Here is an 18,643-nt window from a genome sequence, read left to right on the forward strand (position 1 = left end):
GGCAATGTCACCTGGTACAGACCTGGTACAGATTATCAAGAGGCTGGCCAGCCAATGCCGGCCCAGCATGGAGGAGAGAGGTAGCTCAGTGGATGGAGTTGCCGCATGACCGCCCGTAACCTCACAGTATGTCACTCTCCTCCCACTCCCCACGCTGCTGTGAGGTCACATGAGCAAATGGACACGGAAGTGCTTTGAAAATTGTCCAGCATGCTACAAATATAGAAACGCTATCTGGGCATGTTTCTCGTATCACATAAGCTTGTCTATATTTCTGTCTCCAAATCACCTTTGTTGGTAAATGCACTAATGACTTTCATAGCTTGGTCAGTTCCCTCCATCCTCATAACGGAAGGGGTGTTACAGAGAAGGTATACTAATACTAAAAATCCAGAGACCTAGGGAAAAATCTAATTTAGGGACAAAGCCAAACATGAAATAACGCTATGTGAATAAGGAGATTGATCCCAGTACTATTTATACTAGGTTAAAAAGTGGAAGAAACACTGGTCTGGCGATAGGTGAATAAATTGTGATTCATCTACTTGACAGAACACTAAGTGGCCATAGCATTGATGGTCATGAAGACCATGCAGCCAAATGGAGAAGCTCATACTTAAAGCAGAAGAGTTACTATGTAAAAAGCAGGTATGAAAAAGACCAGAAAGAAATGAGCTAGAATAGCAATGGTCATTGTACTGGGGGTGACTGGATTATGAGCTTCCTTTCTTTTCTATTTTTAAAATCTGTAATTAGAAAAAATTTTTTGATTACCATAGAAAAGAATTTCAAATTCTAGATACATGAAAGTCCCCACAATCTCTGGGGAGTTATGGATGACTGGCTTGGCCTCAATGTTGAGGATCTGAGTGGATCCTTGATTCCAGTCCCTTGCTGGGAGAGGGAAGGGAGAGAGGCTCAGGGCAGAAGGGGTCACCCACCCAGGAGGGTGTCCGAATTGGACAAAACCTCCATCTAAGATAAGGGATGGCTGGCATTCAGTATAGATGGCATCTTCTGCCTGGTACCAGGAGGGGAGTCTTCATGTGGGAGGTGGGTGGCTCTACAGCCTTTCATGAGCACCCTTTTGGAAGTAATGGGTGAGACTGGGTGAATCTCACAATCACGGCTTGTACTCGAGGGCAGAAGTGCAGTCAGGCTTTTAGTTACCAGTTCAGAAGGGAGTCAGGCTCTTTAGGTCAGGGTCCCCAGCTGGAGAACTTGCTAAAATCTCTTAATGCTTGTTTATTTTTAAGATCCCAGGGCACCCACTCAAGTACTGGCACATGATTAATGAACACTTGATGAAAGAATGAATACTCGGGCTGCTTCCCCGGGGGCAACAAGCAGTAAAAACTCCAGAAGTGAAGCAAAATCTAAATGCCTGTGAATCTGTTTTCAGGAAGAACAAGGAAGTGGGAAGCCAAGGAGCAGGGCTTAGACTCTGGCCCTGGAGCCTGGGCAATGGGAGGCCAGGGTAGCCAGGGGCACAGAGGCTGAACTGAGACAGGGCCCAGTGGGAGGTGGCCTCAGGGCGCTTAGAGCAGGAGCTGGGGCCCAGCAGAAAAGAAGCACCCATTCTTCCTGGGTAAGATGGTAAGATCCATTCTTACCAGGTGGCAGTCAGGACAGGACTCTCTGTTCTGAGACCTCAGTGCTGTTACTTCCAGCACAAAATGATTCGACCCTGGGGGCTGACCCCGCTACTCAGCAGTGACCCCTTCGGTGTCAGTGGTACCTAATGGAAAGCGTCAGGACACGCTGACAGCCTGGTGGTCAGAGCAAGGAGCTGGTGCTCCCTGTGTATGTGCTGGAAAACTGGCTCATTAAATTAGGCAAGGCAGCCCCCGCCACATAGACTCTTAAGTGCTCTTTGGTTTAGCATTTGGGGGAGTTAGGATGCCAGCAGGAGGGGCATTCCTCACTGTAGGAGAGTGTCACCCACAGCTGGCTCTCACTAAATGGCCCCTCCGCCAACAAGAGCACTGGTTCTCCTTTCAGGGTTCCGCCCAGCACTGTTACCTTGGGAGCCCACCAGGTGATCCCCACGTGGAGGGCATAGTCACAGCAAACCTTGGGGTCGGCCAGACCCCGGCACTTCTCGTAGGCTTCCACAAGGGACGTCTCCTTGTCAGGCAGGACATGGCCGATGATCATGGTGGTGCCTCCAACGAGTGCTGCCTGAGGGAGACGGGAGAAGCCATCTGGTTACATTTCTACCCACATGTGAGTCGCTGCATGGGGAGACACTGGGTCCTCCGGCGGATATTCAGGACAACCACATAGGAGACAGGGAGGTCCAAGTGCAGCAGTGTTCGGGAAACTGCGAGGAGCTGGAGCTCCTGGGTTACACACAGGAGCCAGTGTATAACCTTCATCATGACTGTGGACCCAACACGCAAACCTGCTTCTTCCTCATCTTGGGCTGTGGCTCGGTGCTTTGGAAAAACCACTTAGTGTGTTTCCTCAGCCTCTACTTCCCAATGCGACGATTCCCCGCAAATGATTTCTGACCAATTTGGATATATGAGTTAAGTGAAGTGAAAGTTGCTCAGTTGTGTCCAACTCTTTGCGACCCCATGGACTATACTGTCCATGGAATTCTCCAGGCCAGAATACTGGAGTGGGTAGCCTTTCCCTTCTCCAGGGGATCTTCCCAACCCAGGGATCGAACCCAGGTCTCCTGCATTGTGGGTGGATTCTTTTCCAGGTGAGCCACAAACGAAGCCCTGAATATATAGATGAGGTAATTTTATAATATTATTTGTAATTTTATCTAGTTACAGATATACATGTAAACCATAATGAATAAAATATTAATTTGAATATATTGTTTTGTTTTATTCTCTCACATTTCGTTAAGTAATTCTGGTCAAAGTTTTTATAGACATTTTCAAATCGTTATATTTGTTTTCAGTTTTTCCAAGAACATTATTTCCATTTGACTTGTTTGAGATAGCATTTTAGGTCCTTGTCTGATTTATCAGTGAAAAACTACCCAGGGTTTGATCCCTGGGTCAGGAAGATCCCCTGGAGAAGGGAATGGTAATCCACTCCAGTATTCTTGCCTTGAGAATCCCACGGACAGAGGAGCCTGGCAGGCTACAGTCCATGGGGCTGCAAAGAGTTGGACATGACTGAGTGATTAACATTATCCCTATCATTTTAAAAATATTTTGATGCAGAGTCTTTACCTCATTGGATGGCTGTGAAAGTCAAATGTATCACTTTGTAAAGTTTTGTCCTAATATGTGTGTGTAATTATTGAGAATTTAGTTGTTTATCTCTGTTTTCTGTATGAGAGGAAATCAGCACAATGAAACTGTCTTGATGATTTCATGCTTCCTCTATTCAGTTAAATCCTTCATCACAAATCAGAAATATTGCTGGGGAATAAGGAAGTGAAAAAAATTAGTTCAGTGGCCAACAAACAAATAAAATGAAAGCTCTTGCAACACTGATTTTCCATGCTGACCCTGGCTTCTTTCATAACTTGAAGTAACCAACAGAGGGTGCTAGTTCTTCGGTTCACACGTAGGACCTGTGATGTGGGAGGCAGAAAGATGTAGGAAGGGGAAGAGCACCAGATTGTAGCTTTACTAGCTGGCTTCTATTTCGGATTTGGCTGGATGGTGCCAGGCTGATTCACCCTCACAGCAGGTGGTTGTAGTCTATTTTGTCCTGAAATGCATTTCTTGCTTTTATGTGTGGACACGGGGGTGTCCGGTATATTGGGATTTTACACACTAAATTGTTTTACTTCTTCTGGGGTTCTAGATTGTTTTCCTTTGCACTCCCTCGTCCATCTGTGGCCTTGCGTCAAAAAGAAGGGAACCTGGAAACAGCACAGTGGAATAAGAGAGCCAAGACAGTTCTTAATATCTGTGGGTTTCTGAGAGTAGAAAAGATCTACCTGCTGAATCTCTAGGTTGGCTCAGATCAAGCTAACAAACTGTTACATAGAATATATTCTAGGCACCTACTGTAACAGATACAACTTCATAATGACTGAGAAGGCTAGGCCTGAGTTCGCAATTCTGAGTCCTTGCAGTTCTGAGACTGCAGGAGATTTTGGCCTCTGCCTCTGCCTCCAGCCCACACCCCGCAACCCTGGATCTGTTCTGCAGCTGCAGATCTAAGCTCTGCTCACCCCTGCAAGATGCTGCCCTGGGGCTTGGTGCGCACACAGTGGGGGTCTGGCCCCCAAGCAGACAGATACAGGCTAATATAGGCCCTGGCAGTGCTGAGACCCTTTGTCAGTGGATTCCAGGGCCCCACAGTATAGTCCAGGATTTTGGGACAGTGGGCTCTGGGCCTGGAGGTCACTTGGGAGTCCAGAGCTCATGGCAGAGACTCCTTTTGCCTGGGTCCAAGGATAGTAACCGAAAAGTGTTCTGGAAGGAGTCAGAAGCATCCAACAGTGGTCCTGACTATCACATTTACTGGTTGTAATCCTGTGTGTCTACTCTGCTCTGTACCTTGCCTCTGGGGGCTCAGAGAAGGTCAGGTGGCAATGGATGTGAGAGCAACTATCAGCTGCAAAGGGCATATAAATAGCTGGAATAGTCATTACTGCTGTTACCTCAGGCCTCAAAGCAAGTTTAACAGGAGTAAACATTCCTCCAGCTGCAGGTTTGGAGCCCAGAGCAGATGCTGGATGCATAAGCGCTGGTTTCCTCCCAGGCAAGATACACACAGAGCTGGCCTCTAAAATATGCACAGCTCCCACCCACGGAATGACTGCTGACAAGCTCAGTCTTCACGGGAATGTGGCATCACAGATGTGACGGACCTTTTTACTGTCATCCCACACAAAACAGCCTTATAGAAATCAACAGCAGAGCGTGACCCAATCCTGTTCCGGAGGCTTTCAGAAGGATGATGTTTACGATAATCAAAAGGCAATGTGACTGTGTGACTCCTGAATGTTCAGAACTGTGTTTATGCAAGAACAGGAAGCTGTGAAAGATCTTTAGAAATCAGTAGAAATGATGTTCATGGAGGCTAAGTCTCAACAGGGAACAGGGGTGATGCTATAATGAGTGAAAAAGGCAGCATTCAATATGTGTACCCAAGATGCTTTAGAAGTGTGTTTAAATACACACCCACCCACACAAAGAAACAAAATGGAAGGAAATATACCAACACATTAACAATGATTGTTTTTGGATGATGAGATTCTGAGTAATTTATTTTTTTTCTAATTTTCTGAAATTTCTCTCAAACTATATTATTTTCATAATATACATAAAAATAAATTTGAGGGAAACTAAAGCTATTTAAAATTTAGTCAGCCATGTTTATGTGCTTAAAATACTTTCTTTTAAAGTCATGAAACATTTCAACCATACCGTAAAGTACAGAACTTAATACAACACATACCCATATGAACCCATTACTCAGATTTAATAGATGCTAATTTTTACTGTCTTTACCTTACATATTTTTTAATTAAAAAATGAAAGAAAATATTTTCAATATAATAAGAGCTCTTCATCTTAAAATTGCCATCCCTCAACCGTGAGGTTGATATAAACTTCTCCCATCCATGTTTTACACTTTCACTGTATTTGCTTTGCAAATTAAAAAAAGGTACACAAATGGTTTTATAACTTCCATGTTCTTTTGCAACTTGCTTTTTTAATTTGACATCTTTAAGATTCATTTAAGTACAGATATTTCATTTACTTTAATTAATTCACTGTATGAACACTCCTCCAGGCATGTATTCATTTCTGAGTTCAGGGACACTGCTATGCACAGTCTTGGCGCATCCTCACCCACTCCAGGGCAGTCCCCGCATTCAGGGTATATGCTGCCAGGAAGGAGAACTACTCCTTCCCAACACATGAGCATCTCCAATCATGCCAGACTTGACCATGGAAGAGCTAACTCAGCAGGGCCTCCTGGAACCTGGTGGCTGACCAGAATGGCCCACTTATCAACCCAAGCCCTTATTTATTTTTTTTGACATAAACTACTTTCCAGCCAAGCATTCCCCACTGTGCATGTGGCATTCCTTTCTATTGAGAATGTAGACCTGACATCTCTCACTACTGAGTTAACATGGACTTTAGGACCCTTTGTTTAACCAGCAGACACAGCATCATTATATCCATTTGGCAGGATATGAAACAGAATTTTATTACTTCAAAGGGTTGCCATTATTTTATTTTTGATATTGATGACATACTGCTGGGTAAATCTGGATTGATTTGATGCCCAGTCATGTCACTTCCACTTGCCCCCTAAGGAAAACCAGTCTATGTAATAGTGATCCATTTTACGACACAGTTTCTAGGCATACACTTGGCAGGAACTCATACTGAACTCAACCTAAACCTGTTGTTATAAATGTCACCTTTATGCTTCAGAAGTTACAGACCACTGTGGGCAGACCACTGTGGGCACTCGGGGGTCTTTGTACTGACCGTGGACCTGCTCAGCAAGTTGAAAAGAAATTTCATAGGTAATTTATTTGCTGATATCACAGAGTTGGAAAGAATAGTGCCTTGGCCTTTCCTGATTTTGTCAAGACAAATCTGGAGGGTCACTCTGTAGCATCTCCTACGTTGCTGCAGGTGTAATCACATATTGCTGAGTTCCCAGTAACAATGTTTTTCTTTTTTTTCCTCTACCCCTCCACTCTGCACCTCAAAGGAAAAAGTTTGATTCTCTAACTCCAAGGCCAAGAACCAACAGGTCAAGACACAAACTTGGTACCATGATGTTGAGAAGGCACTTGGGCCTGAGCTTATCTGTGGGGTTTTTCATTAAGAATGAGGGAAGGATTTCCTGGATCATATTTTCATACTGATGCTCAGAAAAGGGGGGTGTTTGGGGGAGGTTATTGGAATCAGAAGAACTAGATCTGCTACTATCTAGATGTACAGATTAAGGGCAACTCAAATTTCACAGGGGGAACAATCCTGCACTGAGAATCAAATAACAACTTTTTCCTTTTGGCTGCATAGTCTTACTTGTCCCAAGACATGTGGGATCTTAGCTTCCTGACCAGGGATCAAACCTGTATCCTCTGCATTGCTAGGCGGATTCTCAACCACTGGACCACCAGGGAAGCCCCTCAAATAACAAATGTTTGTATGTGCTTTGTAAACTAAGTCCAATGCAAATATTTTAACGTCTCTTAACATGACTGAGAAAGTCATCACTTGTTCAAATGGATCTGCTTCTCTTGGAACTGCTGAACCGTTTCCTTTTCTTTTCACATTGAAATTATCTTCCATCTTTTACTCATATTTGCTTGAAGTACAGAGAAAAGAAATAACCAGCTCAGTGGTTTCTCCCTTGTGCTGAATAACTTCCTTCATCTTCAGATATCTGTTGGCTGCTTATGAGCCCTCTGGAAAGCCAGCTCTTAAGCAGCAGCGCTCCTTGGGATTCGAGAGATGCTCAAAAGGACCTGAGCATTTTGTCAAATGAGATGATGTATGACGGTACTTAGAACCATGCCTAGCATTCAGTAAACACCATTCTCATCCTGAAACATACAGCCACCAGCCAAAGCCAGCTCCATAGGTATATGGCTTATGCAGTCCCACAGTGCCTTGCACTTAGAAGGGCTCTGTCCTGGTTTAATCCTTGTCATCTTGAAATTCTTGATAATTTCTGAATGAGGAGTCCCACATTTTTATCAGCTGCACTGACCTGATCTAGGGAAATCATGCTTTTAACAAGTTTACGTTGGCTTTACTGTCAATTCATCCAGCTCACGTTGAGGGCTCAGGACCATGACTCTTTCTGCCATAACTCCCTGCCAGGCCACTGGAATGCTGACCACTGCCTCCACCCTCTTATTTTTTTTTTTTTAATTTATTTTTATCTTTTTTGGTTGCACCCTATTCCCCAACCAGAGATCGAACCCATGTGCTTTACAGTGGAAGTGCAGAGTCTTAACCACTGGACCACTAGGGAAGTCCCCTTCTGTCTTCGTTTAGAGTCTCCCCAACACTTTTTATCAAATGCTCATTTTCTCTGAAAAATAAACAAGACAACACAAACCCTCCCCTGAAACACCTTTTCTCCCAGATACCAAGGAATGCATGATTGTTCCTCCAGCTGCACACAGCTCCCAGGCCTTTTATTGACCTGTTGAGTTCATTCTGCAGCTGACTGGTTTTCTCTAAATTGCATATTTATAACGAATTGCACTTCTAAACTTCCTTTTACTTTTTACTCCTACCTTCTGGGTCCCAGCCTCTATTGCCTCATCCAGGGCACGGTCCCGCTTCCTGACCTTGCTGTGCTCTCACAGCATTACCATATCTAAAACTCATCCTTCATTCTTTGAATTTTCAGCAGAGGAGACAGGCAACATTCAACCTGCAATATACTTTGGGAAAAGAACATTTTCCCACACTTAATCTGCCTGCCGTTTAAAAGCACATTATTCCTATATTAAGAGGCAAAATGGTTGAGTGACAAGAAGCAGACAGATCTAGGTTTATATCTTAGCTCCATCACTCATGGTTGTAAAATCTTGGGCAAATTATTTAATCTCTTTGAGCTTCATTTTCCTCATTGGTAAAATGGAGTAATAATACATCACTTGTGGGGTTACTATGAGAATTAAATGAGATAATGTGTGTAAAGCACTGAGGATGGTACCCACACATAGTAGGAGCCCAGTAAATACGAGTGATTTATACTACTATTATAACTATTATAGTTAATGAACACTAAGCATAATTTCTGGGTAACACGAATGTGCACACCATGTTAAGTGTATCAGATGCTCCAGAAGAAGTGAGAAATATAAGTACCTTAAATGCTTATGTGAGAAATACAAGTACGGTTAGCAAACCAAATAAGACAAAAAGGTTCATTTCTAATAGAAATGACTTCAAAATAACGAGTACAAAGCAGCATAAGATAACTTTCCTCAATGGTGACAGCATCATCAAGTTCAACAAAAGACGGGGAGAGGGGAAGGACACAATAGGATGGGAAGGCTGAAGGCTGGAAGTGGGCAGGACATGACCCTCTGGGGCAAGAAATTATGTGGGAAGAGCTGGGGACACTGCTGGAGGACAGAGAAAAGACCTGGCTGGTTTGGTTGAGGCAGGACTGATTATGACCAAAGTGGGTGGGCCTTGGTGACCTTGGATTCCATCGGTCAGCAAAGTGTGTTGTGGAGGTGGTGGTGATGAGGGGCTTCGGGAGTGTGGGGGTTTAGGAGCACATTTACAGAGATGACTCTGGTCACGCCCATCCTGGGACATGTCTGTAGTCATGACAGGCTTCTGGGCAGAGAGAGAACATGAAAATCAGACTCCATAACATGACTCTGACTATGCCGTGCAAACTCAACTGCAGTGCTTAGATAATGAACCTCAACTTGGGGATTGGGATGAAGGTCATATGTGAAACCCATTTCTAGGAAGAAGCAGCAACTAGGTTTAATGACAGAAGAAGATGTGATATAAATAACAGAGGAGGTTTTATGACTATATGGCTGAAAAAACAGTATCAGGAGAGGAGCCACCAAATTTAGGACAGATGAGAGTTTTTAGACATCTTAAGGTAGAGCTGACTGAGACCCAGGAGCAGAGGTGAAATCACTAACTATAACCAACATCCACTGAGCACATGCTCTGTGCTTGTTTTTCACAACAGTCCTGTGAAATACATGTATTATCCCCATTGTTCAGGTAAAGAGACTGAGGGTTGCACTTCTATTAGGCTAGGAATGAAGTCTCTCCCCGTCCGTTCTAGAGGGAGGTGGATAGAGGAGGAGGTGATCTGAGGTGACATGGAGGGGAGCTGAGGGTGCCCAGGCCCTTGGTCCCAGACTTAGCAAAACAGAGGGAAAGTTCTGGGAAAATGAGAAGTGCTGGTCTGAGCCAAGATGGAGGTAAAGAAAAGCATACGGAAAATGCACTACAGAACCAACAAGAGAGGGCTGAACTGAACATGCCATGTTCAGGGGCCAGTTCTGTGAAGTCAGGAGCAGGGACAGAGAAATCAGGCTGGGATTGCCAAGGGACTGGGCACCCAGGGGCCAGGGACGGCCAACAAAGGGGTCCAGGTGAGGTCCAGCAGAGCCAAAACCAGGGAGGGGTCCCAGAGCAGAGTCAGGTTGGGGCTGAGAGTGACATTTGAATTTTTGCATTTGTTCAAGATATGTTTCTATTTGCTGATAGTGCGTGGAGGTGGGAGGCTCTGGTAGGAAAGGCCTGAACTCTGGAGCCTGGCAGACCTGAGTCTGAGGAGTCCCGTGGTCTTGAGCAAGTGCACTCTGGCTTGGGACGATGGGGGTGCCATTCCTGGAAGGAGGGGTCCCCAGTAGAGGAGTGGGGTTGTGGTGGATGTGCTGAGTTTCAGGCAGGTGCGCAGAGGTGCCTAAGATGTAGCTGCAGACGCGGGAGTCATCAGTAACAGATCACCTGGGGAGAGAAGGTGGGGAAGAGGGGAAGGCAATCTGGGATAGGATCCCGAGAGGCGACCACAGAGGAGAGGAGTTAGACAAAGACAAGGCCACGGGGAAGAGAGCCAAGATGGAGGAGGAAGGGCAGGCTGGCATGGGGTTATGGAAGCCAAGAAAACCCTGTCACCAAAGCAAGCATCTTCCTGGCTCACTGGCTTCAAGCAGAGGTGAGCTGCCCTAGAAGTTAAGACACCCTTGCAGGAAACTCAGGCCCCACTCCCAGGGGCGAGCAGACCAGGGTAACTTGCAGATCTCAAGGACAGTGGGCATATCCACTCGGGAAGCCCGATTTAAGCTGGCCTGGCTCCTGCTGCACAGGTAGGCCCTGGGCACACAAAACACAACCAGATGCAAGCAAGAACAGGCCTGCTGAGAGAAAGTTCCAAGATTCAGTGTGAAATCCCACATCCCCTCCCCCCTTCAGCCCCATTAATAAAGAGCAGACCTGATCGCCACTCTGCGGGGAGCAGCTGGGTCAGGCACCGGTCAGAAGGAGGCTGTGCATTGCTCCCTTTTCCCCTCTGTTGCAAATTCCCGAAGACAAAGAGGTGCTGGCCCTCTCCAGGGCTGGTGGCAGAAGCTCTGGCTGTCTGGAAAGGCTAATTTCAGAGGACCCAGCAGAGAAAGATGCTTCCTCGGCTCTGGCATTCTCATCCCTGGAGGGGCCCCAGGCAGCAAGAGAGTAATCCCCATCATGGAAACCTTCAGAAGAAACTAGACCCAGAGAAACTCTCATGGAGGGATGCAGACCAAGATTGCAACGTGGCCCCCAAGAAGTGAACAAGGAGAGTCACCTGCACAGCAAAGGCTGCCCTCGCCTAATCTTCACAAACACTGGGTTGGACAGATGTTTCCACCATCTCCGTTTTTGAGAGATGAGACAAGACTGGGATCTAGGTATTTTTCCTCCAAATCTCATACTCTTGGGTAACATGGAGAATAGATCTGATACTAACCAATAACAATTAAGCGCAGAGCCTCATAGCCTGGAGCGATCCCACTGCATATTCAGGGTCTCCCAGAGGCTATACTTAAAATAGACCAGAAATAGGGAACTATATACATCAGCCATAACATTTTCTCACTTTGTAATTGGGAATACATGAATACCAAATGGTGGGAGAAATGTAAAAACATGCATGGTTTTCATCATGAAACGACACACATTTCCATAGGTAAGACAGGCCCTTTAAACCCTGAAATGAATTGTGTTAATTCCCCAGGCTCAACAGATTCACATGTCCCAGGCACACAGAAGCAGCCCAATAGCACAAGGTGACCTCCTCCCACAGAAGCCATCGGACCCTTGTGGCAGGCAGAACCTGGGCTGAACTCACTTTCAGGAGTGAAATGAACATTTACTGACAGCCTGCTCTGGGCAATGTTCTTAATATTTATTACCTTATTTGGTCCTCAAAATGACTCTATAATGGAAAGCAAGGACTCAGATATCTGTATACCCATGTTCGTAGCAGTATTTTTCATAACAGCCAAAATGCAGAAGCGACCACGTGTCGATCGACAGATGGATGGATAAACAAAATGTGGTATGTACATAAAGTGGAAGTGAACGTTATCCAGCCTCAAAAGAGAAGGGAATCATGACACACGCTACAACATGGTTCAATCTTGAGGACATTATGCTCTGTGAAGCAAGCCATTCACAAATGGGCAAAAACTGCATGATCCCACTTTCATTAAGTTGGAGTAATCAACTTCATAGAGATAGAAAGTAAAATGGTGCTTTCCAGCGGCTGGGAGGAGTGGGGAGAATGGAAATTAGTGTTTACTGAGGACAGAGTTTCAGTTGGGAACGATGGAAAAGTTCTGGGGATGGATTATTGTGGTGACAACATTGTGAATGTACTTAATGTCACTGAACTGTACACTTAAAATGGTTAAAATGAGAAATCTTATTTATATGTATCTTGTGTGTGTGCTTAGCCGAGACCGACTCTTTGTGGCCTCATGAAATGTGACCTGCCAGGCTCCTCTGTCCATGGAATTCTCCAGGCAGGAATATTCTGACCCAGGGATCAAACCCGAGTCTTCTGCGTCTCCTGCACTGCAAGCAGATTCTTCATCACCAGTGCCACCAGGGAAGCCCCATATATATATATATATATATATATATATATAATCACAATTAAAATTAAAAAAAACATATGATTCTATAGGGTAGAGCTTACTCTTCTCATTTTATAGATAAGAAAAATGGGGCTCAGAGGAAATCACGCAGCCAGACGGAATGAGTGTCCATCTGTTTCTGGAGTCCCATGTCTCTTTCATACGATACCGCCCCTTCCAGGGATCAGGATAGCCCTGGCATGACTGCAGGGTTCCCGGGCTCCAAGATTCCTCTGTCAAAGGATGGAGGAAAGCCCAAGTGAAATTGGATCTAACTGCAGTTTAGAAACAGAGGGGTAGGTGGGGCTTGGGCTTGAATTACAAGGACGAAAGCTGAGAATTGTGCCAACATCTAAAATTATGAAACAAGGAGCTCCAGGCGTCTCTCTAATCCAGAATGATTATCTTCACTGCCGAGCACCCGATTTAAATTCATTGTGTTTAATACAAAGCCACAGAACAGAGCAGGCTGTCTCCCGACATGCAGTTACCATGGAGACCGGAGAGGATTCTCAGAGGGAGTTATGTGGCAGAGAGAAAGTGGCTGCCAGCTTCTGAGAAGGCAAGGGGCCTCAGAAAACTGTTCCAAAATAGAGCCCAGAGACGCCTTTTGTAATCCTCCTCCTTAGCAAAGCCCCTTCCGAACCCAAAGGGGCAAAGTTTACAGGCAAGCAGGGCATGACCATCTTTATTAAAAGCCCAGGTCGCCCACAGATGCCGGAGAGGAGCGGTTTATCATCAGTCCAGAAATAAACCACACGTAACCCCACTTGCTCTTCTTCCCTCATCTACTCCAATGTTGGCGAGTCTTCATTTTGGTCCCAAATTTCAGTGATAACAGTGTCAAACTGCTGAGGGAGGCTGCCCAGTGGCCACCCTGGTCACTGATGTTGGGGAATGTGGGCCAGAGTCAAGGCTGGGGCAGTACCAAGGCCCATGCCTGTACTTAAAAACTTTCACAGTATTTCACTCTCTGAGACTCAGCTACCCTACCTGGAAAGGAAGGAAAAGAAGGCCTGCCTGTGGGAGACTTTAAAAGATCATGAAAAGGGTGTAAGGAATACAGAAGTGCCGAACTGACACCTCAGACCAGCCCTACTGGAGGGGACAGGGCTGGAAGCTAGCTGCAGGTCCCACAGAGAGCCAGGCACTGCCAGGGGCCAGCTGGGGGTCTGGGAGCCCCGAACCCACCAGAGGCTCCACAGGCTCCATTCTGAACATTGTATTTTCCACACAGCAGGAAAAATAGACTCTTTGATGGGCCTCTAAGTCTGGGACTTAGAGATTCAGAGCTTGACTGCTTGGCCCAATATGTGCTCTAGTTATTTTAAGCCTGGCAGGACACTTCCGTGGTGGTCCAGGGGTTAAGACTCCGTGCTTCCAATGCAGGGGGTGTGGGTTCAATCCTTGGTTGGGGAACAAAGATCCCACGGGCTGCACAGTGCAGCCAAAAAATAATAAAAAATAAAATAAAATGCAGCTTCTTAAGACTGGCAAAGTGAGAGTCAGGGCAGCACACCAGGAAAGGCACACCTACAGCCTAGGCCTGGCGATAAAAAGGGTACCAGACAGAAAGGAAACCTGACAGAGGGAAAGCTTGAGAGGGGCAACAGCTAAACGGATAGAATTTCAGTTCATGGAAGTTTTCCCCTAATCTAGTCTGTGTCTCTTCTCTGCTAACTCTAAATGTAAGACAAAGAGGGAGGAAGAAGGAGCAGAGCAAACTCTTCCCTATGACATCATAATTTATTGTAAGAAAGATCTGGATCTTGTGAAGATAATATATCAAGATCAATATGTAGTCAAGTACCACAGAAGACAACATCCGTATGAACCTCATCTAAACCCCCAGCACCCAATTAAGTTTCTTTCAGCACATGCACACACACACACACACACACACATATCACCAATTTTTTTCTCTCCAAATAACTAGAAAATTGTAGAGAAAATTCTTTACTTTTAGCTAACAGAAAGGGACCATGCTAAGGGCTGAAAATGTTTAATGCACTCAGTTTACAGTTCTCTTAAGTTTTTAGTTTACAGCCGGCACTAAAAAAGTTTGCTTCCAAGGAGACAGAATAGCCAAAACAACTTTGAAAAAGAAGGACAGGGACTTCCCTGGTGGTCCAGTGGCTAAGACTCCACATTCTCAATGCAGAAGACCTGAGGGTTTGGTTGCTGGTTGGGGAAATAGATCCTACATGCCCCAACTAACAGTTCAACTGCTGCAACTAAAAAGATTCCACATGCCACAGGAAGTCTGAGGATCCTGTGTGCTGCAATGAAGACTGGACACAGCCAAATAAATAAATAAATAATTTAAATATTATTAATAATAATTATTATAAAGGGCAATAAAGTAATAAAGTGATAATAATAATAAATGGTCAGTTGGAAAATGTACTACTGGCTTTCAAGACTTGTAAAACTATAATATGTCATATTGGTATAAAGATAGATTAATAGATCAGAAGAATAGAAAAAAGAGTGCTCAAATAGACCCAACACATATATGGTCAACTGATTTTTGACACAGGATGATCTTTGCAACAAATGATGCTGGAAAAATTGGATAGCCCTATGTGACAAACTGAATATCGTATTTAAAAACTAACTTAAAATGAATCACAGACCTAAATGTAAAAGCTAGTATTATATAACTTCCAAAAGAAAACATAGAAGAAAATCTTAATGACCTTGGATTTTGCGAAAAATTTCTCAATTTACAACACAAAAATCAAACTATGAAAGAAAGAATCTATAAACTGACTTCAAAATGAAAAACTTTTGCTCTTCCAATGGCAGTGTTAAGAAAATCAAGAGGAAAGCCTGAGAGAAGACATTTGCAAAAAATATACCCAACAAGACTTGTAGCTAGAATGTTTAAGCAACTCTGACAGCCCAATAAAAAGAAGACAATTATGAGGTGGGAGGTGGGGTGATGGTGGTTCAAGAGGGAGGGGTCATATGTACACCTATGGCTGATTGATGTTAATGTATGGCAGAAACGATCTGTAAAACAACTATCCTCTAATTAAAGACAAACAAAAAAGGAAGACATATAGTGCTCACTTCAGCAACAGTAAACTTGGAACAATACGGAGATTAGCGTGGTCCCCACACAAGGATGACACACGGACTTGTGAAGCATTCCACGTTTTTTAGTTATAAGGTCAATAAGTACTAGGGTTGTAACGTGCAAGTATTTGTGCGCAATCTCTCAGTGGTGTCCGACTCTTTGCAACCCCATGAACTGTAGCCCTCTGTGCTTCTCTGTCCATGGGATTTCCCAGGCAAGAATACTGGAGTGGGTTGCCATTTCCTCCTCCAGGGTATCTTCCTGACCCAAGGATCCAACTCACATCTCTTGCGTCTCCTGCATTAGCAGGTGGATTCTTTACCACTGCATCACCTGGGAAGCCCAGTGATGTAATATACAACATGATAAATATAATTAACACTGCTGAATACTATAAGTGAAAGCTGTTAAGAGAGTAAATCCTGAGAATTCTCATCACAAGGAAAAAAAGCCTTTTTCTTTTTCTTTTATTTTGTATTTGTTAACATATGGGATGATGGATATTTACTAAACCTATTGGGAGTCATCATTTCATGCCATATATAAATCAAATCATTATTCTATACGTCTTAAACTCATACCAGTGCTTATACCAAGTATATTTCAATAAAACTAGAAAGAAAAAAATATTTGGGCTTCCCTGGTAGCTCAGACAGTAAAGAATCCACCTGCAATGTGGGAGACCTGGGTTCAACCCCTGAACTGGGAAGATCCCCTGGAGGAGGATATGGCAACTCAAGTATTCTTGCCTGGAGAATCCCTCATGGACAGAAGAGCCTGGCGGGCTAGTGTCCATGGGGTCACAAAGAGTAGGACGTGACTGAGCAACTAAGCTCAGAAAGAAAAAAAAATATTTACCTATTCTTTATATTTCATTAAAAAAAGACCCAATGACTCAAAACATAGGGAAAAGACGCAAATGCTTCACCAAAGACAGACAGAGGGAAAACAAGCACGTGTAGAGACATCCAACACTAGGGAAATGCAGTTTAAAACTACAGTGAACTACGGCTGATACATCTGTTAGAACGGCTAAAACAAGAAGGCTGACCATAACTAAGTGATGACAAAATGTGGAAGGAGCAGAAAATGTCACAAGCACTTTAGAAACCAGTTTGGCAATTCTTAAAAAGCTAAATGTGTACTGACCGTATATTCTAGGCATCCCACTTTTAGGTAATTCCACAAGGAATAGTAAGCATATGTCAACACAAACATATGGATACAGATATTCACAGTAGCTTTATCTGTAATAGCCAAAAACTTAATAATGCTAAGTCAAAGAAACCAGACCAAAATACATACTGTAGTATTCCATTTGTATATAAATATTAAAAACACAAATTAATCTATAGTGACAAAACACAGATCAGTACTTACTTGGAGCACGAAAGGATTATGAGACACAAAGAAACTTTTGGAGGGTGATGGATATGTTTGTTATATTAATAGTGATGGCTTTACAGTATATACATATGTCAAAGCATATCAAAGTATACATTTTAAAAATGTGAGGGGACTTCCTTGGTGGTCCAGTGGTTAAGACTCTGAGCTTCCAATGCAGGGGGAATGGGTTCTGTCCCTGGTTGGGGAAATAAGATCCCACATGCCTCGAGGCATGGCCAAAAACACAAATGAGACTTACTATATGCCAACTATACCTTAATCAAGTTGTTGGAGAAAAAAGTGTTAAACACTTAAAAAAAAAATTTTTTTTTAAAGAATTTTTCTATCAGATATTTTTTTAAGTGGGAAAGGAATCAAGGTATATTCTCCATTAGCTCTCTGTAAAAATTTTATTTATTTATTTATTTATTTATTTATTTATGGCTGTGCTGGGTATTCATCGCTGGGTGGGCTTTTCTCTAGCTGCAGTGAGCAGGCGCTTTGTATAGTTGCAGTGCGAGGGCTTCTCATTGGTGGCTTCTCTTGTTGCGGAGCACGGTCTCCAGGGCACACGAGTTTCAGTAGTTGTGGCACGTGGGCTTAGCAGTTATGACTTCCAGGCGCTACAGCACAAGCTCAATAGTTGTGGCCAGTAAGCTTAGTTGCCCTGCGGCACATGGGATCTTCTTGGATAGGGAATGGAATCTGTGTCTCCTTTTTTTTTCTTTAAAGTGTCTTCCTGGGTTACCCAATCATGATCTTCTTCGTTCTATACATACTCTTCCCAAGAACAAAGTTCACCAATGTATATCAAGTTTAATTTTATTTTTAAATACTGAGACCACTGTAGAGAGTTTAAATCTAAAGCAGAAAGTTATTTATAGATTAGAGGATGAATTCACTAATCTGCAATGGCACTTCCAACTCTAAAAGTGTGTACGAGTGAGTTCATGTGTGTGTGTGTGAGAGTGACTGTGATACTGTGTGAGAGTATGTGCGAGTGTCTAAGTGTGTGTGTGTATAGTGTAAGAGATAAACATTGGTAAGTAAGAAAGTTCTTAACTATAGTTGGCCTACAGCTTTATCTTCATATAGTCACAAAATTAGGGATCTTAGTCCTTAGCTCCTAATTTTTAATTAACAAGAAATGAAAAAAGGATCTGAAGGAGAGAAAAATGTATTGGTGGCAGGGATAGGCTTAGGGGAAAATGAGGCAGAAACAACCAAGGGGAAAAATGTGGCGTCTACACACACTTCTACCTGCCAATGGACCTTTCTAAGACATGTACCTGACCTTCAACATAGACATATGGTGACTTCAGATTGGAGGCAACCTCAGTGAGAGTTGGGAGAAGAGATATTTCCTACTGAGATTTTTGAACCATTCTATAAGACCCTATTGAAATATTTCTTAAAATATTAAAAAATATGCAAGCCTTAAGAAAAAAGGAAGAAGAAAAAGATAGCATTCATGTACTATAGCATCACCAAAATATACATACAATACACGATGTATTTTTCTTGATCTTTTTTTAAACCCCAGAGGATGAGAGTATAAAAGCAGAACCTTATGAGGTATGAAAGGTTTCCAAGATGTGTGG

General features: G+C 43.6%; 1 protein-coding gene and 1 pseudogene across 1 annotated transcript in view; one reads left to right on the forward strand and one right to left on the reverse strand.

The window, feature by feature from the left end:
• The window catches only part of DPYSL5 (dihydropyrimidinase like 5), an 86,002-nt gene that overhangs the window by 22,299 nt on the left and 45,060 nt on the right, over positions 1-18,643 (reverse strand). Inside the window, 1 exon segment of the mRNA XM_052649200.1 lies at positions 2,023-2,181. Within this exon segment, the coding sequence (XP_052505160.1) occupies positions 2,023-2,181 (159 nt within the window).
• LOC128057053 (uncharacterized) lies at positions 15,642-15,739 on the forward strand (annotated as a pseudogene).

Source organism: Budorcas taxicolor, chromosome 11, assembly GCF_023091745.1.
Source record: "Budorcas taxicolor isolate Tak-1 chromosome 11, Takin1.1, whole genome shotgun sequence".
In the NCBI taxonomy this organism is placed as follows: Eukaryota; Metazoa; Chordata; class Mammalia; order Artiodactyla; family Bovidae; genus Budorcas; species Budorcas taxicolor.